Source organism: Schistocerca americana, chromosome 2 (assembly GCF_021461395.2).
Source record: "Schistocerca americana isolate TAMUIC-IGC-003095 chromosome 2, iqSchAmer2.1, whole genome shotgun sequence".
Classification (NCBI taxonomy): Eukaryota; Metazoa; Arthropoda; class Insecta; order Orthoptera; family Acrididae; genus Schistocerca; species Schistocerca americana.
The window spans coordinates 254,518,377-254,545,022 of NC_060120.1; the positions used below are offsets into that span (position 1 = coordinate 254,518,377).

General features: G+C 38.7%; 1 protein-coding gene across 1 annotated transcript in view; it reads right to left on the reverse strand.

The window, feature by feature from the left end:
* Positions 1 to 8,351: 8,351 nt before the first annotated feature.
* LOC124595700 (zinc finger protein with KRAB and SCAN domains 7-like) overlaps positions 8,352 to 26,646 on the reverse strand; it is a 207,970-nt gene continuing 189,675 nt past the window's right edge. Inside the window, exons 12-13 of the mRNA XM_047134560.1 lie at positions 12,902 to 13,634; positions 8,352 to 12,649 (exon numbers count right to left, since the gene is read on the reverse strand). Coding sequence (XP_046990516.1) covers positions 11,832 to 12,649; positions 12,902 to 13,634 — 1,551 coding nt within the window. The 3' untranslated portion in view covers positions 8,352 to 11,831. The remainder of the gene's footprint in view (positions 12,650 to 12,901; positions 13,635 to 26,646) is intronic.

Sequence of the window (26,646 nt, forward strand, 5' to 3'; positions counted from 1 at the left end):
CTACTCACTCTCTTAGCCAACAAGAATCCAAACTGTTCACTGCTGAGAACTAGATAACCTGTCACCTACCACCCATTGCTTCCACTGCTATAGGTATCAGCAAGATAATTTTTTCGAGTGTTTCCCACATAGCTACATACATTACTGAACAGTGTAGTCATTGATGGGTAAGATCATGCTCCAACAAATATGCACTGCCTTTGGGAACAATGTCTGCATATTCAGTTTTTGTCAAAAATTTTATAGATGAACAGCGAAAGGAAGGAAGAAAGATTAGATTTTAATACCATGTCAATGACAAGGCCAAAAGAGGAATTTGGGAAAGAAATCAGCTATGTCATTTTCAAAAAACCATTCTGTCGAAACCAAGTCACTTCTTAACCACTGCACCATCTCACTCTGTAATATCAGGAAACTACAGTGCTGAAGATGAGATAAAAGAGATGGTCAATAATGAATTAGGTTAACACAAAACCTAAAATTTACGACATTGTACACCGTTAATGTGACATATTAAATAAGCACTATGATTACTGTCTGACATTGTTAGAATTTTTTTTCTGTCTTTGTAAGCCCTTCAACTTTTCAAGAAGTCCTAAATCAGTAACCTGTTCAGATTGCCTCTTTCGTGCATAAAAAAAAATTGAAATATCACAGATGCTACTCCTAGTGACATTTGTAGAACATTGTGTTTGAGAAAGTTAAAGTGCCTTAATTATGTAAAGATGACACTATAAAAGAGTTGTAAAGTGTTAGTATCAAACATCTGTGTCCCTTACTAAAATTATTTCTAACCATGCACTATGTATCAAATTGCAGTATAAAAGAAAGCAAAATCTTACGAACCATGCAAAATCCTTAAACAAAATAAACAACACTATCAATAAATGGACATGATTTTTTTTTATGTATATTCCAATGTAACTGAAAGAAGAAAACTATTTTTGTTGAGATTAAAAAGTGAGAATGTCTGAACCAGTGCCCATAACAGCTCACAGAGATGACCAGGTAACCCATTAAAACATTGGGCACATCAACAGAATTGCCATCCCAGGTTGTCACTCATAATTACATGTTCTAACAAGTGATTCAAAATATATGAGACTGTCTTTGTGTCTCAGTTATGTGTCTTCTTTGCCTTGTTAGTGGTCTTTTCACCTTCCAGTTGTTTCTCAATTTGCTCATCGACACAATAAGCTCCTACCCCATACCTGATCACCGTGGTCCTTAAACTGTTCCATATTTACAGCCAACCACTTCCCCAATATCACATTTCAAAAGGTTGGATTCCGACATGATTTCAATCTGTTATGTTAAGGGTCTAATAACCATATTCTAATTTGACAATATTGTTACTATCTTATAAAATTTTGTTAAATTATCTTTCCTAACTTACTATCACCACAACTTCAATGGCATAATTTAATCTTTGTAGTTTCTTTGTTCTCATCTGACACTCAAACAACTTTGTCTGAGACCAATCCATATTCACTGTTTGCATGACTAAGTTTCGGAGTTGAAATCTAACCAGAAATATAACCACATTTATTCAATAGGGGTGATTGGTTCAGATTTCAACTGTCAGCAGAATTATTGAAACTGCCATTAGAACTACAACTTTTTATGACAATTACAATGACAAACTCCTCTAGTTATGCTTCGTACATGCGATATATGTCCAGTTACACTTTTGTGTTTTAGGCCAAATCACAAATTTTCTCCCACTCACTTGCCTACAAGGATGGCTGAACTGGTTCTTTAGGTGAAGGAAGGCAAAGGCTCACTGCATACTATGGGACAATGCCTAAACAGCAACCAGGTGTTCAAGCAGAATTGCCATCCCAGGTTGTCACTCCCTTATTATCTAGTTATGCTTCGTACATGTGATAGATGTCCAGTTACACTTTTGTGTTTTAGGCCAAATCACAAATTTTCTCCCACTCACTTGCCTACAAGGATGGCTGATCTGGATCTTTAGGTGAAGGAATGCAAAGGCTCACTGCATACTATGGGACAATGCCTAAACAGCAACCAGGTGTTCAAGCAAATCTTGAGGTTTCTATGTTGCATGTTATAGGAGAATAACAAGCACTACAACTTGTCACTTTCGAACTTATAGTATGGATTCAGTGTGTCACTACCAGAAAAAGAAAAGTCAAACATAACATAAGTATTAAACAAAGTAAAAGTGCACTTTACTCAAATCCACAGAGACAGATAGATAGATAGATAGATAGATGAGAGAGAGAGAGAGAGAGAGAGAGAGAGAGAGAGAGAGAGGGGGGGGGGGGGATAAGAAAAAGTGTAGGAAGACAGGTACAAGTAAGTGACCCACAGTAAAGAAAACGGAGAAAGATTTGACTCTTCACACTCCCCCCCCCCCCCCCCAAAAAAAAAAAAGTATGAAACAATTCTTATTTTTCATTAATGTTTGAAGCACCTGGTTTAGGCTAACATAATACAAAATCTCATGGTCTTATGTAGAATTACTATCCACACAACCACTAATGAAAGGCCAAAAGGAGTACGGTGGACTTAAGGACATGAAAGTCCTACAAATTAAAAATGTGTCTTCTTGTATTGTCTTAGTCAACTTATCTGGAAAATATTATTATAAATATTAACAGATAGTCTTCATCCACTTAAAATAATGGCATAAAATGACATTAAAACAATTCATAGTAGGAATGCAGTTCAATATTTTATTTCATACATCTAGTACTTTTGCAAGCCTAACGTCACAATATTTATATTTTTTTGATGCCAATATACAAGCAATGCTTCTAAATTGAATTATACTTACCAGATATTGCATTTTCTTTATTACTGCTGTGAACAGAGAACTGAACTATACAAATTATGATGTGAATACATCAATGAATGGAATCACACATGACAATACTAGAAAGTTAAAGTGACTACATATATATTAACAAATGAGTGGTATAAGCATTTCCTCATATTTTTGAAGACATTAACAGTTAAACTCTTATCAATATTACATTCCTATCTAACACACTTGCTCCAAATGTTTGTCCTCCGGTCCCGCAGCTTTCAACACTGTTCCCTTATTTCACCTCTCAATTTTTTTTTTCCCTAAATACTTGAAATTTAATATTTACTTCTGGAAGAAACAGGGCAATATTATCATTCTGATGACTAAATGTTTCAAAAAAATGTATATCTACAGTCATCCTTTATGATCTATACTCTTTTATATCCTCACTACAAAGTAAGAACAGCACACAGAGTCTTTGTAACAGGTATGATATACTTGTAAGATTACATTAAAATGGTGGCTTACATGGAGCACAACAATTCATCTCTTCAATGACTTTCTAAATGCTGCAGAAATACAAAATAATAAATAATACCTCATTCCACAATCAGAGTTTGAAGTGTCTGCCAGAAGATTTTGTATGAACTGTCCACTTGCAACAAGATCACGACTTCTAAAAATTAAATTTGCATACCTGCTGAAACTGTTATCGTGCCTGGTTAACAACTTGAGAAATTTTTCAAACACAGTAATAATAATTTATAAAAACTGATGCTAAGATTCTTACCTACAGCACTTCTTCTACACTAATATCACAACTTAACAAAAGAATGGCCCACATGACATTGAAATAAATGTTAAAACACGTATCCAAAAGAGCTTCCTTTCTTTCCTTCCATTATTATTATTATTATTATTAAAGCATAGCAGACAAAAGTTGGAATGAATGGGAACTGTTGGACGTAAGACAATGCTCTAACACAAATGTCATGACCCGGTCTATGGTAATTGAGACTATTTTGATTACAGCTAACATACACATACAATGAAAATTAGCAACCAGTTTCAATCTGTGGCAACTGATGATGAAGATATAATGTTAGTTGGGAACAATATACTAAATATGGATACTCAAGTCATGAAAAATGGATGTTAGCTTTGTTGTGATGATTAGGCTTACTAAATATTGTTTTTAGTAATCAAATAAGATTTTAGTTTGTCATGTGAAAGAAACATTTGCAGTTGCTGTAGTGAGTCTGATTTTGAAATGGATCCTTCACAAGGAACCACATTTGCAGAACAAAACTATAATACCTTTTTAAAATTATCTGTATAGAAAGTAATAGGTATATAATTGTGAGTCAATTTTATAGACTAGAAATAAATCTTTTTAAGTAAAAATCTTTTAAGTAAACAAATAATCAGATCAGTATATGTGACTAACAACAATTGTATTCTTCCTACTAACCAATATCAAGAATTTATGTCTTTTACAAACTTCGAAGGCAAACTTACAGTAGTACAAGGAAGATTTTTCTTCGTAATGTCAACTGTAGTAGTCAAAAACAAAATAATAAAATTCTGATGAATCTTGAACGATTATTCAAAATTTTAAGAAGCCAAAGTGGAACTGGAATATCTGAACTCAATTGTTTATACTGACAACAATCACACTTCACAAAACTATTGTTACACATACCTGGAACAATTTTAGTATCTCTCTCGCATAAACACAATACGTTCCGTTGATCGTTTAATATATTTAGTTGAAAAAGCAAATAAATAGTATGAATATTTCACAATGGTGGTTTATAGGCTACACAGAAAGCAACAGTAAAAGTGCTAGTTAACTCTGTGCAAAATATTATTTTGCACCAAGAGGTCAGATTATTGGTGGGGAAAAGTTTTTTTTTTTTTCTAAATTTGTGTGGAATGATACCACATGGAGTTACCTTCTGATTTAAACTATCTCAGCAGCACAATTTAGACTCAATTTTTTTTCACTGCTTCTTTGAATAAATATGTCAAGTGCAGTGGACCTCATTTACAACAGTCTGGTAGCCTGCATGCTTCTTGACAGGCAAATAAAAAGATAACATAAGGTAGTACTGGCTATTGTTAAACTGCAATATGAGGAACATGTGCTGTCATTAAACATCAATTACAGAGAATCGATATGGTAATTCTAAAGAATGTTGTTAGCAGGGGAAGGAAAAGTCTGCTAAATATCATAGATGATAACGGAGAACAGTCACATGCTGTAATGGAATAGTACTTTCTTAATTATGCAGACATAGCTTGTGCCATGACCTGCATTTTTAAAATATTTTTGCATTACCTCATATAATATTAATACACAGCTGAGTTACTGAACACAATAAGTAAAAGAGAACATTAATAAAACTGAAACTTGTGCAAGTTATAGAAACAAGACACTAATGGACATACCATTTCAGGTAAAGCATTTCACTTAAACTGAAAATGGTGTGATTGTAAACCAAAGTGTTTAGGTTTATTGTAAATCAAAGTATTTAGGTTTATTATTGTCTTGGAAAGAAGACTACCTTTAGGAATGCATACACAAACTCAGTTTTGACATAGATGTGTAGCAACACAAGATATTCTCAAAAAATACCAACGTTTTCTACATTAGCTTAATTTAATAAAATCATAAATTTTACAACACTTCTCCTGTGTGTGTGTGTGGCACGCGTGTGTGTGTGTGTGTGTGTGTGTGTGTGTGTGTGTGTGTGTGTGAAGATGAGGCGGAACTAAAAAGCTGATTAGCTTATTTCTCTGCAAGTAAGTGCATGCCTAGCTTAACTTTTGCATATTGTTCACTTTTGAAATATCATTACTGTGACATTTTATCTAAATTAAAAAAAAGTTAAGATTACTTTCCTGTGCCCATGACTTTCAATATTAAGACAACATAAATAAGTTAACTCTATTCGAAGGTGTTGCATCATCCAAAGTTATGAACAATAATATCTGACTAATACGCAGAGAGTTCAATCCGTATTTCAAGACAGCTCAGATTTAGCAAAGAGTATACTCACATGAAGTATTCCATTTGAAAACATTTTCAGACAATGTTTCATATGGAAAATATAACTAAAGAAATTATTAAGATTATCTCTTCCCCCTTCTCTTTTCTCTGTTTCAACCAGCACTGGTTTTCTACAATGAACTTATGATACAAACATTCACTACTGCACTGGCAATGGGATTAAAGAGGAAAAAGGAGACTTAGGGAAGGAATTGTGAGGGCAGGTGAAAATCACATATAATATTTATTTAGCTGGTCACCTGACTAGACTGGAAGGTATACATTAAAAAGAATTTAAGTTATGCAAACTGAAATTTCACCACTGCATGTCACTGCTTGGAACTACTTAAATTACTAATATCAAACTCATGTGTTATTACAGCAATAGCTTTTCAATTTGATACAAATTTTCAGCCATGGCAAAATAACTGCTAGTATTATGTATTTAAATCCCACAATAGCTTGTGCAACCATTGATAGGTTTCAAGTATGCAAGTGTGTCTAGTAAGTGTACATATAAGCTCAAAGATGTCACAAGTATGAATAAACTATCTAGAATAAATCTTTCTGTTTGTGGTGGATAGTGTTCTGTTGTGTAATTGAGTGTTGGATTGTATCCTTGCCGTTTCAAGACCAGCTGAGCTATCTACACAAGAATCGTGATCTACATTCACAGCTCCAATTCTGCCAGCACGTACCTCCTGTTTTCCATACTTCACAGAAGTTCTCCAACATACCTCACATTAACTATATAATAATAATAATAATAATAATAATAAGAAGAAGAAGAAGAAGAAGAAGAAGAAACTATCACAAAAGAAGTTTATTTGAACATTATTTGAAGCCATGGATGGAAACAACGATAGTTGAAAGTCCATAAGCTTTTCAGCAAGAAGGTGAACTTAATCACACAAGCTGTTTGCTACAAAACTGGACATCAGACAATTTGGATGTGTTTTGGTCTAAGGAGTAGTGGCCTCCCAACATTTCGAATTTAAAACCCTTTGGTTACTGTGTATGGAATGTAGCTGAAAAGGTCTCCAATAAATCTTGATATCCCATGGCATCATTAAGAGCCTCTAATGAGACAGCATTTGTCTACATCGAATAAATTCTGAATGGAGTTTTTGGGACATTTGCAACCCTCCATACCCCCCCCCCCCCCCCAAAAAAAAAAAAAAAAAAAAAAAAAAAAAAAAAAAAAAAAAAAAAAAAAAAAAAAAACCTCAAGCTTCTGCAACTTCCTACATCATTATCACTATGAAATTTCAGTAGGTCATTTGGTACATCACTTTGTTGCCCAATTTATTTCAATGAGATATCACCAAGGCACCAAACTTTCATATGCTATCACAGATTGTCAATGTCTATAACTGCACAACACTGGTGGTGCTGCTTTCATTAGAAGGTGGATGACCCAGCTAATTTCTCTGTTGCCTCTCAGCATCTGCTGTTGTCGTACACACCCCATGCATAAACATACAATTATGTTTGATGAAACAGGAATATTGTCTTGTGCATCTACTTACTGAGATTTGTAGTGTTTTGGGATATTTGTAAACATCCCAACACCATTGGAAAGCCATCGACAAGAGATGCTCTTGAGTAAATTGAATAAGAATAAATGTAGTGGGAAAGGGAAACTGTTTTCCTTTCTTGTATGAAGTGAATGTGGAGCAGTGGTGGAGCCAGCGAGAAGGGGACCATTAAAAATGGTATTACAACCACTGGTCGTCTGGGAGTCATTTGCGCCATGGTGAAGCCAGTGCCTGAAACTGAGTTATATCACAGAAATCAATTGCTCAAGAAGCCTAGCTGGAAAAACATGTCAATAAATCTTCTGCTGAATCCTGTCAATTAAAAACAGAACAAACAATTTAGGAATACAATGCAATATTTACTTGTTGAGAGTAAAATGCTAATACTCTTCAAACTCACAGTACAAATAAGAAGATTATTTGTGAGCCTTACAGTTAAGAGAAAACTGATGACAGAAATATGATACTTTACAAATGGAATATGGAGCAGATGAACAAATGATAAGGTGGTTGTTATCTTTCGTGTTTTACACATGCACTGAACTGAACCATACCTTACTTCAGCATATCACGTTGTTTAAATAATAATAATAATAATAATAAAAAGAAGAATATCTAGTTCAATCATGACAGCAGCACGATGAACACGCACAACAGAACTGAATGCATGTATTTAGCCACATGACTATTTTTCACCTCTTATACAAGTATGTGTAGTCAAATTACAGTTTTAAAATTTTCATCAAAGCTGTAAAGTACATTTAGTGAGCAGTTACAGTGACATTTATTGTTAACAGATATTTGCAGAAATATCGTTGTATTTTAGCAAAACTTCTCAACATATGATAGAGGACTGGAGACAGAAGAGAAGGAAAAAGAAAGAAAAGAGAAATGAAACTAATCACGATGTTTAAAAAGGCCTATTTATCTACTATGTTTCAATTGTTCAGCAACTGGTTTGAGAAAAATGATGAACAACAGGAACTTGTATTCACATTTTATTATGTTTGTATTAAAATGTTATAATTACACAATAAATGATTCATGATATATTCAATCTCAAATACAAAGAAAATTTATTTTAAAATACTAGATATGCGATGTCTGTAATCAGATTATCAGGAACAACTGCAAAATTATCACACAGGTCAAATAAGGTTTTCTTCTTTTCACAACATGTTATCAACGAATCACCCAATGCAGGACATATATGTACATAAAAATATAAAACAGAACTGACACATGTTACCACAAATTTTCTCTACATCACATGATCATATTCAAGGGAATTTAATTTGGTTCACTAAAGATTCTAAGACTTAGACAAACTGATTTTACAACATTATCCAATGCTTATTAAATGAAAAACTTTTAACAGAACCAAGTGAAGTAATATTTTATGACAAAAATCATCAAATTACAAAGATTAGCAATTACTGAGGGAGTTTCACTAGTTTGGCAGTTCCCTTATTTTAGTTTTTGTTGATGGTCTGGAAGAAAATTTGGTAGGGCAAAAAAGACAAAACATGAAGCCAATAAGTGTGAGTACAAAGGTGGAAAGAGGACAGTACAGAAATATGAATATCTTACTGAAACTTTCATTTGTACAATTTTCAGTTTCTATATGAAAATAATAACGGAGGGCAATCCAAAATGAGGTAGCTATGACTAACATGATGTTCCTCCAAAGGCAGGAAAAAATAAGATACCTTAGAGAGGAAACATGGTAAGACAGCTGGTAAGTACGAGACAGAAGAAAAATTCCTTAAAATCTGGAATTAAACCTTGAGTTAGACCGAAGCAATGATGTTTTAACAGAAACGATTAATGAAGCTGCTGGTAGATGACACTGCCAATAATTTAATAGACTGATCCAAAACTGCCTTTAACAATGCAAGAGCAATGCATTATTTTTATAGAAATAACATACTTGTTCCTAACGGTAAATTTAAATGGTTTTGCAGCAGTAAATCTGTTATTCCATAGACTAGCTGTCCATTCATCCCTAATATATTATAAAATTAATAGTAGTCAGTTCATGGCAGTATTAATGAAATGAAGGCAGTGTATGAAACAGTCATACTTGATTACATCAAAACCAAAAAATATTATTGTTGTGAAATAATGTTTCTTCACAATGGTCAGAGGAAATGTCAAATACTTGTAAAATTTAATAGAAAAAATACCATGATCAGATACAACAATGGTGTTCATGAGAAAGCGCAATGCATTTTAATCCCTGAAGACTGATCTTCAGCTGCTCAATATATTATTTTAACATTATGTGTACATGATAATCCTCAGCATGCCACCTGGTATAATAGGGCCAGTGGATTTACCATTAGTAAACTGTAACAAAATAATAACTTCCGCACCTTAACCTTCAAGATTCAAAATTCATCGGAATTTTTCACAAGAGTCATGACCATGATTGAAGCTGGATGTGTTTCCTCTGAATTTTATGAATATAAATGGATCAACACTCCAACAATAGCCATGCAGATATGTCAAATACCACAAATGAGAAGTTATTCTAATATAGGGAGCTATTTAAATTACAAACCACTGTGTAAATTTATTAGTCACAGGTAGAATTCAACTCTGTAGCTCTTTTGTGGAACGAAAAGTTTATGGGCAAAGAATAATAGCATGAAGCTTATTTTCTTACAGAATGGTACTTTTAAACAGCTTAAACAAAAGTGACTTCTAATGCTTGAGAAGAAGAAGGGATAGACTACCTGTATTTAATTTTACAAAGAACCTCACTCTGGAACAAACAGAAAACTGCCAGCAACTTAAAATATGCTCAACAACGTATGGCAACTGAGATTTGCTTTCCTCTTGCAATGAATTGGAGGGGTAACATACACTGGCAAATACAAAAATGGACAACAAATACTAGATGGAACTTCTGTGCTATCTAAAGTGAAAAATATTTTAAAAACTGCTGTCAATTATGCCATTGTTGTTATTTGTAAGCACCCTTTTTGCTGCTCTCTCTCTCTCTCTCTCTCTCTCTCAAACACACACTGATTTAAGGTACTTTTTTATATTAATAATGCAATGACTGTTTTTTTCCCCTTTAGCTGCCATCTAAAAGCTTTAAAACCTACAGTATCACAACTAGAGTAAAGATCTCCTAAGGTCTAAAGCTTCTCAAAAATACCATGCTTTATACAAAATATTTATCAGAATGCTGACGTGCAAACATCTACACAAAGGCATTTTATAATTATTGCGATCAGAAACTGAATCACTTGATATGCCACACCTAATAAGCAACATGCACACATATTGTGCAAATGAACAATGTTTAGTCGTATTTTAAATATGCTGTAATGTGAGATGCAAAAAATAATACTTATTCAATAACAAGAAAAAATTAGGATGATTAATTTGTACCATGAAAAAGAACCTTCCTTTAAAAATTTGTCCTGGACAATCATGAAGATAAAGTTCCAGTTCTCAGACTTTTACTGTGAATCCATAGCAGTGATATTTACTGTCGACACCATTATTTTAATAACTATCTGAGGTCTACTCTGAAGTAAGATTTTAAGACTTCTATTAGAATACCATAATTAACTTCAACGTAATGTCCAGCAATGTACATGAAAAGCACTTCAAGTTGGAAAGAAACCAACTTTTAATATATAAGTGAACAGTAAGGGGATTTAAGTTAGTTTAAAATCTAACATTTTTAACCAATGCTTGATCAAAAGCTGGTGCTTTCAAAAATCTGATGTGACTATGGAAAGAAATATTCTGGTCCCAAGTGAATGAAATATACACTGTTCTATAATGCATCACCCATTTGTTCTATCACATTTTTTTGGTGTGTGTCCAATCCTTTAGTGATAATTACACAATTATAAAAATTTCAAATTCTTGATTCAGAAACAAAGAATTCCTTACACTAAAAGGGGCTCAGATCTTAACTTCACAGTAGTTGATCAAATCTAAGCTCACAAAGCATCATGAAGAAACAAAGTACTGACATGTAATGAACATGCACATGTAAATTTTGAAACAATATGTAGCACAGGCGAGTCACAAACCAACACTATTCTTTTCAAATTGTGAGTCATGATTGAAATTTCTGAAGCATTTAAGTTTGGCGGACTAAATTTCAAATTACAAATAAGAAGAACAAACTCACTTAACAGATGCTGAACTGAGGCTCTGTCAATTATAAAAATTACACAATAGTACACAATTTGCTGTTTCTTGCTTCAATCTAAAAAAATTGTTTTTCCTACTTACTGAGTATTAAAAAATTCAAATAATTACATGATTATGCAAACATATTAAAAGTTACCTGTGTAATGTCTGAATTAATGCTGGTTGTAGAAGAAATCTGAAAATATTGGCAGATATGGCACATAGCATTAAATTAGAAGACTGAAAATATTATACTCATTGGACTCAGGAACAATTAACAACTGCAAGCAGTTTATTACTGGATTCAGTACGTGGCTAGGACAGCATTTTGTGTCGGTACAACAACTGCGGAATGAGGTGGTCCTGGAAGTGGGGGAGGCTGTTGTTGCTGTGGTGGTGGCGGTGGTGGTTGTGGTTGTGGTTGTGGTGCTTGTGGTGGTGGAGGTTGTTGGGTCTGTGCCTGCTGCTGCTGCTGCTGCTGCTGCGCCTGTTGCTGCTGCTGTTGATGAGATGGGGGTTGCTGTGATGACTGTGGCTGTGACTGTGGTTGTGGCTGTGGAGGATGCTGGATAGCAGCTTGTGGGTGGGCAGGAGGAGGAGCTGTGGGAGGAAGCGTGGGAGGATGATGTGCCAAATGCTGAACGACAACGCCATGGTGGTGTGGTACTAGAGACAGTTGTTGACCGACTGCTGAATGCTTGCGCAAGTGCCGGAGCATATTTCCCTTCTCCACAAAAGTTTTCCCACAGTCCGGACATGAGTGTGGCCGATCGCCAGAATGACTACGGCGGTGGGAGACCAGGTGCCCTTTACATACAAAGTCCTTAGGGCAGAGATCACAGCGGAAAGGTCTTTCGGCAGCTGCACCTTTGTTGTGTGACCGCTGGTGGAACAGTAGGTTACCCTTAAGGGGAAAGGATTTTCCACATTCAGCGCAGCCGAAAGGCCGCTCGCCCGTGTGGCTGCGCATGTGGTTCACGAGATGCTCCTTGCGGGTGAACGGTTTGGAGCAGACGTGGCAGCAGTGAGGGGTCTCGCCGGTGTGGCACCGCAGGTGGTTGGTCAGGTGCTCCTTCCGGGTGAATGTCTTGGCGCAGAACTCGCAACGGTGCGGAGACTCGCCTGTGTGGATACGCACGTGATTAGTCAAGTGTTCCTTTCGGGTAAAAGACTTGGAGCAGTACTGACAGCGGTGGGGAGACTCGCCTGTGTGCTGCCTTACGTGGTTGGTGAGGTGCTCTTTACGGGTAAAACATTTCGTACAGAAGTGGCACTTGTGTGGCGATTCGCCCGTGTGCTGGCGGACGTGGTTCGCCAGGTGGTCCTTGCGGGCGAAGGCCTTGGGACAGTACCCGCAGTGGAAGGGTGTCTCACCTGTGTGCTGGCGGACGTGGTTCACCAGGTGCTCCTTGCGCGTGAACGACTTGGAGCAGAAGTTGCAGCGGTGCGGAGATTCCCCGGTGTGCTGGCGCACGTGGTTCAGCAGGTGCTCCTTTCGTGTGAACGTCTTTGAGCAGAAGTCGCACCGGTGAGGCGTCTCACCCGTGTGCCACATGATGTGGTTCGTGAAGTGCTCCTTCCGCGTGAACGATTTGCCGCACATCTCGCAGCGGAATGGCGTGTCGTTGGTGTGCGACCGCACGTGGTTGGCCAGGTGCTCCTTCCGCGTGTACTTCTTCCCGCAGATCTGGCAGGCGTGAGGTGTCTCGCCTGTGTGCCACATTATGTGGTTCGTGAAGTGTTCCTTTCGTGTGAAAGACTTCTTGCAGATGTCGCAGCGGTGAGGCGTCTCACCTGTGTGCTTCCTGATGTGGTTGACCATGTGTTCCTTGCGCGTGAACGTCTTGGTGCAGTACTGGCAGCGGTAAGGCGTCTCTCCAGTGTGGCAGCGGGTGTGGTTGTCTAGGTGCTCTTTGCGTGCGAACGTCTTGCCGCACACCGAACAGGCGTATGGTTTGTCTGCTGAGTGCCGCTTCTCGTGGCGTTCCAAACTGGCAGCGTTTGCGAAGACGTGGAAGCAGATTGAGCAAGTCAGCATGCTCCCACCGAGATGAGCTTTGCCATGCCTCGTTAAGTCGGCAGCACTAGAGAATGCCTTCCCACACACCTGTACACACACACAAAAAAAAGAAAAATGATCAAGTGGCGTACATTGAACATAAACTCCACATACTAAAAATGAATCAGCAATTAAGAATGGGTTATACTTAAATTCCATTAATTAGAAACTATCAAAATCTTTAAATGATTGCAACAATGTAACACACTGCATATGGTACAGGCTTTTAAAAATAAACTTTTGGCATTTATCAATTACACAAAAACTTCCTATCACTTATTTCAGAAACATTTTGTTAAAAATTAAATAACACAATCTACTTTTCAGTAGCGATTGTGCATTTCCACACGACTGACTAATATTGTCAACATATTTTTTGTCTTTCACTCTGCTTCATGTACATATTCAACACATTTGATGCTAGTGCTAAGAAGTTTCTAAAGCAACAAGACCAAAAAAGGTCATTAGGTGCTGCTTGCAGCTATAAACACAATTATGAATACAGTTTGTGTAATTATACTCCTGCACAACATAATGAGGACGGGGTCTAGCGGTGGGAGTGAACAGGACAATATGGGTGACTAATATTCATTTTGCCTACTATTGTAGCATGCACTATAGAAGAATATGTTAGGAAAGATTACAACACACTTCACAAAGGGGGGGGGGGGGGGGGGGGGGGGACACCAACACACTGGCCTATTGTGGCATAAGCTCAATGAAATGAATATGATTCAATACCTTTCTGCAACCTACGAGAGTTAGAAAAAGAAGAGTAAAATGCATAGAAAAACAGATGCTGAAGACAATCTAATGAAATGCTGCTTTAATATGTTTCATTTTGTCCTTTAACAACAAAAAGCCCCCTACTTTTTTGGAGTCTCTAGAATATACCGGTATTATTTGAGTCACATGAAATCACCTCTCTGGTTCGCAACTCATTACGCAAACTCTACATTATTAAAAACAGTATGTGCAACAACTGCATGGAAACATTAATAGAACTTGACAACCAAAGACATAAACAGTAAGTTGGACCATCTTCACTTAAAGGCGGGCACGGAAAAAGGCTGAGCTGACTTCGCAACAAAGTACAATACAAATAATCCCTTCTGAAATTGAAATCTGATAAATTGTATACCAGGAATTCTGACTACAAGTGAGAATGAAAGAAAACCAGCAAAAACAAAAGAGGCACAACTTCTTAATTTCTCTTACACCCCACAGAATCACAAGGCTTGAGCAAATACACCAACCATGATATCATTCACTGGAAAATAGAAATGATTTTGGAGAATATCTCAAGGGATCAAATGCTGACAGAACAATTATGAATGCCCTAGCATCACCAACTTGTCAACAACTTTGGACTACAAGTTTCAAGCAAAAAATCCAAAAAATCCTGCAAGGGAAGGGGTAAAAATTAGGATTATGAGGTGCTGCATAGTTATATCTATAACGTTTTGTAATGCTGCTATTCCATTTTGTAACAAATGTACTCACCAAGTGACGGCAGGAGAAAACACACACAAAGATACTGAAATCTGCAAGCTTTCGGAGCCAGTGGCTCCTTCTTCTGGCAGAATTGCTGAAGGGGAAGGAAGAGAGGTGAGGTATAGGAAATGGGGATAGTACCAAAAGGTCGCTTAGAAACAAAGGTCAGAGGACATTTACAGGATTGGATGAGAAGGAAAGAATGATAGTTGGGGACTGTGCTGGACGAGATTTGAAGCCTGATAGCTAAAGGGTGGAAGTTAGCGTAATACAAAAGGCAGAGAGCACTGACTACAAATCGTGCAAGAGTTAATAAGCCCAGCAAGATAAGTGCATTGTATGTAGTAAATGTGAGATGGAGGTGGGGGGGGGGGGGGGGGGGGGAGGAAAAAGTGAAAGGTCAGAGCATTAAAGATACGGAAAACTAAAAGGGAGTGAAGAAAGCAGTAGTTACTGAGAAGAAATGCTGAGATCAGAGTCTTGATGGAAGTAAGCCAGAAGAAGCTGAAAAATCACATCGTATACCTCTACAGGGAGGAGATGTATCACAACATGAAAAGCCTTGATAAGCTGCACCACTGGAGAACCCGTTTGTTGAGTGCATTTACATTTCATATGAGATGCCATGAAGAACGTTTAGTACTGAATTTCATCAAAGTGAAGTATCATATCAACTCAGCGACTGCCGGAAGAATCAAGAAATATGCCTGCCTAGCCGTGGAATATGAGAGAGTCCACTTTACTCACTGGTGCCTGGACTCGACCAACAAAGATCTTTACAAATTACATCTGTAGCTCCCCAACCAGTTCAGTTCTTGGATGTAGGGCTGGATTCATGGTGTCACATGGGCCACAGCAGACTCTGTCCAAAGAAAGGCCACCGGATGCCAAATACTGAAGTTCAAGTGTATATCTGAGAGGAAACCTCATGATGTTGCCTACAAGACTATTATCAATCCCACAGAAAAGCAACTGGATGAGGATGCAGGATCACTTCTTAAGAAAGGACCGAATCCGCACCTGTCATGGATATCATCAGTTCAGTTGAATAGATAGCAACAAGAATGCCCCCTGAAGCAGCCGAAGTATGTTGTGAAACCTTTTCTGCTCTCACGCAACAAAAAAACCTATAAAACCAAATGTCTCTAGCATGGAGAGGGCAGCTATAAAGAAAAGACCTGACATTGCGGTCTTTCCAGCCAACAAGAGCAACACAACTGTGGTCCTATCTCACCAGAATTACTTCGAGAAAATGCTGGGCCTGTTAGAAGACAGTGTACACCCGAAAACTGATACTGACCCTACCAAAAGTGTGGAGAAGAAGATCATGGTTCTTCTCAAAGACTCCGGCTTGCCCGATGAGGTTATTAAGGAGATAAGACAGAGAGCATCAGTTCCTCAAAGACTTTACGCACAGCTGAAGGGTCGCAAGGATGCGGTTCCATATGTTCTATTGTCAGCAACATTGGTGCTCTGACATACTCACTTGCTAAGTACCTAAAGGATTTGCTTAGCTGTTACATGGGGAAATCTTCACATCAAATCTGCAACTCTGTGGATTTTGTTGGACACCTTAACAACTTCAAGCTTAAAGATAATGACATCCTTGTAAGTTTCGATGTTTTTTCTCTTTTTACCAGACTGCCTTTACAAGAATCCTTAGAACTTATTGGCCACAAATTTGATGTAGGGACAACCAACCTCATTAGACACATCTTGTCATCGACATACTTTCTTTTCTATGGTACCCACTACGAGCGGATGGAAGGAGGAGCTCTGGGCAGTCTGCTTTCACCAGTTGTCGCCAATATGTACGTGAAATATTTCAAGGAGGAAGTCCTGAAATTAGCACACTGGAAACCTATCTGTTTCTTCCGGTATGTACATGACACTTTCAGCATATGACCACATGGGAGAGACACGCTGAATGACGAGGCTTACACATCCTACTTCCATACACCAGGACATCAGATTCATCATGGAGGTTGAGGTGGACAGCGTGCTACCCTTTCTGGATGTCCTGGTTACAAAAGGAGAGGACATGTCCTGGTTACAAAAGGAGTGGACAGTATGGTGGGCCACAGAGTATTCTGGAAGAAAACACACACTGACCTATACTTATATGCTGAGGGTGACATCAGCTGGCTCAGAGAAATGGTATGCTCAAAACATTGGTACACAGGGCTCACACTATCTCTGACAATGAAAGTATCAATGAAGAACTCGAACATCTGAGGGCGGTTTTCCAGAAGAATGGCTACAAGGTGTAGGCAAATTTGGAAAGCCTTATGTCCTACACTCTCTGTACAACCAATGGAACCAGATGAGTGTTCTCATGAGGAAACTGCCACTGCAGTCATTCCTTTTTGTGGTGCGTTATATGGAAGGATAGGACAAATTCTTCGTAAACCCCAAGTGAAGACAGTTTTCCACCACCAGCCAAAACACAGGCACTACTTGACAGTGTGAAAGATGACCATGGACTACAGAATCCGGGGTCTATCAGATACCCTGGCAATGTGGTAAGACTTACATAGACCAGATGGTGTGTACTGTCAAAGATTGTTGCCAAGAACAACATCACCATATCAGATTGTGGCAGCTTAACAATCCGGCAGTTGCAGAACATTCCCTGATGGAACTGCTTGGAACTGACTGTAATCACACCAAGGTTCTGACACAGACATCCAAATTCTGAGACCATGCCATTAAGGAATCTACTGAGGTTTGAGTAATAAAATCACTGATAAATTGTGATAGCGTATTTGTACTTAGCAAGGCATTGGACCCAGCTATTAGAATGGTCAAGAAGCGGAATGAAATACTAGACAATGAACTGACCTCTGGGGAAGATGGAGGAACAGCAGAGGTGCCACCAGCACACGCAGCACCTGGGTGTGAACCTGGGACAGAACACTGGGCTGATGGTAACAATGGGGCTAGGGGTGCTGGGTGTGGACGGATGATGGAGTAGCTCATCAGAGGGAGGGGGGCAGGAGGTTAAAGTGTGGTGCCAGAACCCCATCAGTCAGTTCATCAGTGCACCTGATGGCAATGTCGTCTGCCAAAATATTGTGCCCCTTGGATACCAACATCCAGCAGGTCACCCGTGAACTATTTCAACACAAAGTACGCCAGGAGAAGTTGAAGAATCACAGGATATTGTGGGTTGGAATCATACAACCTCTGCCTATGCCCAAGCATCATAACTGGGACCTTGGCTGTTCTCATGCCAATGTAAAAAGCCAGTTTTTTCACAGATGGCTCACCCTTTGATTGTATATGTTTTGCCTGTTATAGGGATAGTATTGGTGGTAGTAAGAGGGTGAAAGGGGCAATTCTTATAGTTTGGATGGTCACAGGAGTAGAAGTCATTGGGTAGAGAAACAGGTGCAGAAGGAAAATCTGGTTCGACAAAGGTATCATGGAGATTGGGAGGGTGACGAAAAGTTGTTCTAGTTGTGGTGGGCAAAATGCCGGACACAATCGACCTCCTTGATGTATGTATTGTAGAAATTTATTTTATTTTATTAACTTCTATGTGCTACCAGTTTCGGCATTACACTGATGCCATCTATGGTTCTATATCTCCAGACATCCACACACATTTTCATACATCATCGCGATGAAAAACACTTTGTCACATAAAGCCTGGTCACAGGAAGCACCACTACATCATTTTCTTTAGTGGACCCAACTTTGGGCAATGGATTACACTGTCTATATGAAAATTTATATAAACAACAAGAGAAAAGATCAATCACAATAGTCCAGTAAACAGATGAGTTTGTTGGATGTGAGTGGCAAGAAAATTCACCTTAAACTTTGCAGTGCCTGCTGCTCTCCCTATAAATCAAAACCTTGGAGTATACCGAACCCCCCCCCTCCCCCCCCAATATCCTCTGTCATTTCTATCCATTTTCTACTTTTACCCTAAATAACGAAATGTGTGAGATTATCCACATAAGTGCTAAAAGGAATTCGTTAAACTTCGGTTACATGATAAATCAGTCAAATCTAAAGGCCATAAATTCAACTAAATACCTAGAAATTACAATTAAGAAAAACTTAAATTGGAAGGAACACAGAAAATGTTGTGGGGGAGGCTAACCAAAGACTGAGTTTTACTGACAGGACACTTAGAAAATGTAACAGATCTACTAAGGAGACTGCCTACACTACGCTTGTCCGTCCTCTTTTAGAATACTGCTACGTGGTGTGGGATCCTTACCAGATAGGACTGACGGAGTACATCGAAAAAGTTCAAAGAAGGGCAGCACGTTTTATATTATTGCAAAATATGGGGGAGAGTGTCACTGAAATTATATAGGATCTGGGCTGGACATCATTAAAAGAAAGGCTTTTTCATTGCTGTGGAATCTTCTCATGAAATTCCACACCAACTCTCTCCTCCGAATGCGAAAATATTTTGTCGACACCGACCTAAATAGGGAGAAACGATCACCACAATAAAATAAGGGAAATCAGAGCACCTACAGAAACATATATGTGTCCATTCTTTCCGCGAGCAATACGAGATTGTAATAATAGAAAATTGTGAAGGTGGTTCAATGAACCCTCTCTGCCAGGCACTTAAATATGATTTGCAGAGTATCCATGTAGATGCAGATGTAGACATCACATTTTCCTTCTGACACTGGATCAACAAGTAGAAGCCTAGTTCCTAAACTCAATTTCTCTCCCCCCCCCCCCCCCCCCCCCCCCTCCTATGTGCTATACTCCCAATATAAATAAGTATTAGTTTCTCTACCTAACTCTGTACTGTCAAAAAACTATTTACATCATATTCCTGTAAACTGAACAAAAATTATAGTTTAAAAATGGGTAAGATTTATTATGAATTTCATAACACTCTCATGTACTTCATGCTATGATTCATGCAAAACTGGTGGTTGTGCAATCAACTGATATCAACATAAAACATCTCTGAAATATTGCCTGGCCAAGTTCTAGATAGTCCAATTAAAATTAGAGGAAAACGGCAAATTAATGGATTTATTTTGCACATTGGTACCAGAGTATCACAATAAGAAATGCAGAAAATTTCCATAATCATCATCATTTCATGCACTTTATGGTAGCACATATGCTCCTGCACAATCCACTGACTTTTGCACCTCAATTTCTTATTTTGATCAAGTATTTTTCTGTACCATCATATTCTCTCATTAGTTTCTTGCAATAGTTTTTCCACTTTCTTAGTTGGTAACAACAGCTTCCATAACCGTGTGTGTCAATTCCTTTCTTTCCAGAAAAGGGGAAAAGAATGTAAATAGCACTTAAAATTTATGACTGTGCACATCCTCCTCCTCACAAAAGCATAGTTACAAAGCTGGAAAAAATTCAGGCATCACAATAACAATAAAAACTAATAATAATGGGCTGTTGCTTCTGCCAAATGAAAGATAGAGGAAAGGGGAGTGTTCATAGATTAAAGAGGAAAACTGTCTGGAATTTCATGTCAATGTAGAAACCTTATGATAGTACAATAATGGGAAGTCAGAAACTTTTAAACTTGAATTTAAGTGGAAAAAAGGGTGAATGGGCTTGGAAACAACACAGGAAACCACACTGACGAACTTTTAGTGTACATTAAATCCCAGGTCAACGATGTTAACCAAACAAGCTACAACTGAAGTCCCTATCTGCAGAGTTCTGAAAGAGTCGTAAAGCAGATGAAAACTTCATAATGACTCTGCAGTTAGATATTGTGCTTTATCAGTGTATACTCTTTGGGATCTTTTATTCTCACTTAACATGTCATTGGCTGAAGTGTCAACACAGAAACCAGAGCAGTCATTGCTCATCAACTGGTATACCGCATATCCTGGGTTTCAAGAGGTGGTTGTGTTGGTTATTTTGTATGTACACACATGGTCACATGTAAATGAAATCTGGTGACTGATGTTTTTAACACCATTACTTTCAAGAATACTACCCAAATAACACAATTACACAACAGTCTATAACACATACAAATGAAAAGTGAACATCCTTAAGTAAAGGCGCCACCTGTATGCATCTGTATTTACATATCGCACAGGTTGTACACTGTATGTGGTCCAATCACAGAATGGACACCTACTGGCAGATTGTTTCCTACCATTTCATTATCTTGAATAGCAGCCACCTCTAGCCACAATTACGTCATGCATCATTCAATGAGATATGTAATTGCAGGAGAACTATTACATGCTGCTACCACAAGTAGTCATCACAGAATGTTGCCAATGATGAAAACTGGACCACACTCCATCCTATCATGACTTACAAATGCTCAATGAGAGTCAAGCCTGCAAACTGAACAGGCTACAGCATTGACAGACCTCTCAGAGAGCTTGCTGAATAACTCAAGAAGTCTTTACATACAAACTGTCCTGATGGAGTCACTTTACGCAGTGGCTGTCCACAACATACGCTGAGTGGTACTGTGTGTCGTTACGCGATACACCCTTCTCATTGCTGCTCTCTGAGTTCACTCTGAACTTGCAAATGACCATCACTAATGCCACGCCCTACTTGCTCTCATCAGAAAATGTGGTTCTGTACTATTCAACTCTCCAGTTAACTTTTGTTAAACTAATGGGATTGGGCATCACAGTGCTGAAAAAGCCTTCCAAGGGTAAAACAACTGCCATAAACTGATTCCTGACAATTGTAACTGACACTCTGGATGCAATAGAATCATAATTTCATATAAAGGGTCATGTGGTCAGTAATGATTGTTCAGCTGATGCAGTGTTCTACACATCAATTTGTACACCACTGCTGTCCGGAACAAGCATGATGAACATGTGCACTTCCCTAGACCTCTCCCTACCAATACTGGCATACAGCGTATGTCTCATGTTACATGGGATGGGCAATTCTTCAGAACGCATGCAGGTCCACAATATTGCTTTGCTGAAATTCAGTTTGAGCACTAATCGAGTGCCTCAATGGAAAGTTTATGATGTTTACTTTCACTATTATGCATCCAAACAATGGCACAATCTACCTATTGTTGAATACAGTGTTACAGGCTCAACATCTTGATGTTCAATGTTCAGTACAAGGTACACGGAGGGGGGGGGGGGGACAGGTTCGATTTCAAGGGACGCAGTTGTGCCCAGCAAAAGCATTTATTTCAAGCAGCAAGCAGCAGTCAGTCTCAAATAATGTTTATTGTACATCCAGATTTTGGACACTGTGTGGCCATTTTCAGTACAAGTACATAGCCCCAACAGGATTACAGGCATACATAAGCATTTTTAATGTTACAACCTACATTTACTACACTGAAGATGGCCACACTGTCAGCAAAAACTAGATAGACAATAAACATTACTTATGACTGATTGCAGTATCGTTTACTAGGAGGGGGTGGGGGCACTTTAATCAGACAAATGAACAAGCTATGGTTAGAAATGGTTATAGCATAACAGACAATTTGCAAGTCACAAGCAAAATTATAGAACAGAGCAATGAGTATGAATTACCACACTGTTTGGAGAGCATCCACAGAGAAAGCTTTTGACTCTGTTTCAACAAAATCTGCACAACAGCTCTTGAGAAACAAACTGATCAACATATGTATACTTCAAGGCTGTAGTTTCCATTAGAATTCATCAAGATAGAATGAAATTCAGAATTGATAGAGAAGTCGTGCAAGAAGGTTCCACACAAACAGAAGCAATCTCAAAGAGTCCCAGAGGAAGTTTTTACGATCATTAAAATGGGAAACCAAGAAAGAAATGTGTGCAAATTCATTTTGTTAGTGACCCTGTACTGTTTGCCTCTAGTGCAGATAAACTTTAACAACAAATGAATAAACTTAAGATAGCAAGCTTGAAACTAAGATTCAAATAGTGTGTTTTCTGGTTTTGATTTAATGCAGACACCCGTGGAACTTTAATACAAAAAACCATTGAAAAGCTGAGAGTTGCTCAGGAAGCAGTTGAGGTTTGAATGCTGGAACTTATTATGAGGTAGAGAAAAATAAACAAATGGATCAGTGGGCAGACTAGAACGGAACTCATAATTCTGAATGAAAATGATACAGAGGTGTGTGGATCATGAATTTGGGTAAATGGTTGGTTGACAAACCAAAGAATTTCTTTTCTGGATTCCCAAGAGATAATAGAAAACTGAGATGATCTAACAGAAGGTGAATAGATGACATGAAACGCTCTTGCAGTTGCAAATATGGAAACCATCAGCCATGCAATGGGATGACAACAATGAAAATTTGTGTCAGACCCAGATTAGAACCTGGATTTCCCACTTATCGCATGTGGCTGCCTTACCATTAGGCTATGGAAGTTTGTGTCTGGCTGCAAAGTGTGTTCGGATAGTCTAATCGTAAGACTCTGCAATATCATATATATTTGCTGATACCGGGCAATGACTTTCAATTAAAATTTCCTGTATGGGAATTACACAATGTGTATTCAAGTACAGGTTGTAATGCAGTAATGACAACATAAGGAAGTTTAGGCGTGGCTGTGAGTTGTGCAAGGCTAGCTACTGCAGTTAAGGTGAGTGCTCATGTATAAAGCGGGAAATCTGGGATTGCGTCCTGGTCCAGCACAAATTTTCATTGTCATCATTCCATTATACAGCTCACGGTTGTCCATATTTGCAACTGTGAACACATTTCATGTATTTCATAAAGGCTCTAGTCACCACAGTGCCCATTCCTTTAGACATGGAGGCTTCTATCAGACAGCAGACATCAAATAGATGACGGCAATGAGTGACACACTCGCTACTCTGTGCACAACATGGAATGGCAAAAAACTTTGAACTGATGCCCCTACTGCACTCTACCAGTTGCCATGCAAGTAGGGTAATTTCACATAATTTTTGGCTGATTTATTTTATTTTGGTTTTATGTTTCACTTTTGAGCAATAATGGTTACATTTTTTAGCTTCATTACAAAGAGAGACTGTTTGGTTTATAAATGGAAGTGTGACTGAGTACACTAAATGCTATCACATACTTTCAAATTAGACCATGTTTCTCAGTAATATACACTGCCTAATAATAAATATATAATAAACAACAGAGAGTTCTCAGAAGGGGAGGATACGAAATGAAATCCACTAGCTGAGAGGCTATGTGATGCTATTTAAGTAATTACAATATTAAGTCAAATTTACAAAGAACTTGGAAGTGTGAGCCCATTTATCAGAATGAAGTTGCACCCCCTCTGGCTTAGATCCATACAGTGATTCGGTTGGGACGGAAGTCAGAAACCCAATGTATCCTCCAAAAGGCATGCTGGCCCACAACTGTTGTAACTGGTCCTTGACAACCTGAACACTGGCACTGGGATGGAGTTAACAATGCAAGCTGGTTCTACTAGCCCTACTACGTACAGATCTGTAGATGTAACTGGCCACAGGAATGCCTCAACATCACAGACAGTTCACAGAGACATGTGCCACACGTCACGACCGAGCAAGGTGATGCAGGGGTTACCACAATGGACTCACATTCGGCAGGGCAATGCTTCAAACCTGCATCTGGCCATCCCGATTTAGGTTTTCCGTGATTTCTCTAAATCGCTTCAGGCAAATGCAGAGGTGGTTCCTTTGAAAGGGCAGAGCCAACTTCCTTTCCCATCCTTCCCTAATCCGACTGGACTGGTGACCTCGTCATTTGTCACATGTGAAGTTAACACGTGAGGATGCAAAGTGTCTGTGACATACCGTTGTGCCAGCTGTCACCTGAAGTTATACACCATTGCTCCTTACACTGTGAGGCCAGGAGTAACACTACTGTGCCTCTCAAACACATTGGAAGAATGGGGCCTCTCCCCGGGGTGCCGCCATATTTGCCGACAATTGTCTTCCAGAGTAGTGCAGAACTGCAATTCAATGCTGAACACAATGTGACACCATTCATCAGCAGTCCACACTTCCCATCAAAAGCAGCAGTTTGGGTTGTGGTGTTAGTAGCAGACAACACATAGTACGGTAATTTCCTAATCTGGCTGCTGCAAGTCTCTGATGAATTGTTCAGGATGATAACTGTCGTGCAGCGGAGCCACTACTTGTTCTCAGACAGCAGGCGCAGATGTGAAAGGGTTCTGAAGCACCTGGTGCTCAATACGGAGATACCCCCTTGTGGTGGTCAGACGAGACCAACTAAAACCTTGATGACAAGTATGCCTGTCCTCATGTTCCCATCCAATCCAACATTGGGCCACTGTCATATCCAAATGCCCCACAAATCTGAACATTACATGATTCAACCAGCCAGCTGAATGGAAACCCACAATGAGATCCCATTCAAAATCTGTGAAGTGTTGATAACGCTGTCTCATGAGCATGCATAATCTCCTTGTCCTCCACTGTAATCACTCAACACCTGAAGCCGTTCAAGCTCCTTGTATTGCCTATCAGGTCTGGTAACGACATTAAACAAGAAAAATACTAATACACTCCACTGGCAGTTCTACTTGCCACAGAGAATTGCAGTTATATACCCACTAATTATGTGTATGTGTACAAAGTTACATTGACACCTGACAATGTCTTCTGAGCACTTCATGGTTTTTAGCAGGTAGTGTATTATGGGAGAATAAAATTTTTGATTACTTTTTCTTCCTTCACTAATCAAATCCACACATTATACACTTTTACTTTAGGTGCATTTTATTCCACGCATTGCTGGTAAAAATATGCAGAAAGCACTACTTGTGGGCACATCTGCAATGTTATCTCCAAAAGCTAATCACAACTAGGAAATAAAGAAAAGTCAAGAGATGACCAACCATTGCAAATATCAGTCAAGATTTTGCACAAATTGGAATTATTATATCTGTACAGGAAAGAAGATCTCCCTGCTTTAAATAGGCACTTGATTCATATATACAGTGCAGTCAACCCATAAAGCCTATTACATTTCTGCACTCTCATTAAAATATGGTACATTCACGGTGACATTTACATCGTAATGCCACAATGACACCATGCGGACCGCTTTTGTTGGGCAGAATTCTTGAACACATTTAACTGTGATTTCTAGGCTTTATGCATCCATCCAAGACGCAAGCAATGTTTTTTGTAGGTGAGCAAAAGTTTGCCCGCATCTCGTGGTCGTGCGGTAGCGTTCTCGCTTCCCACGCCCGGGTTCCCGGGTTCGATTCCCGGCGGGGTCAGGGATTTTCTCTGCCTCGTGATGGCTGGGTGTTGTGTGATGTCCTTAGGTTAGTTAGGTTTAAGTAGTTCTAAGTTCTAGGGGACTGATGACCATAGATGTTAAGTCCCATAGTGCTCAGAGCCAGCCAGAGCAAAAGTTTCACCATAAACAGCCACTTGAAGGCAGGGACTACATGATGAAATCTAGCAATGTCGGAAAGACAGGTTTCTCTGAGTTTACAGCTGCTTCTTTATGAACTCTGTACTTGGGTTTATAGTTGCCTCCAGAGTTACAGTTTCCTGAAAAATTGGATATTAGAGGCTCAGAGCAGTGGTTAATGTGTCAGACATACAACCCCACTCTTGACAGGGTACAGATGGGCCAGTTTGGAGTGGGGTCAGCAACATAGAGATTGGA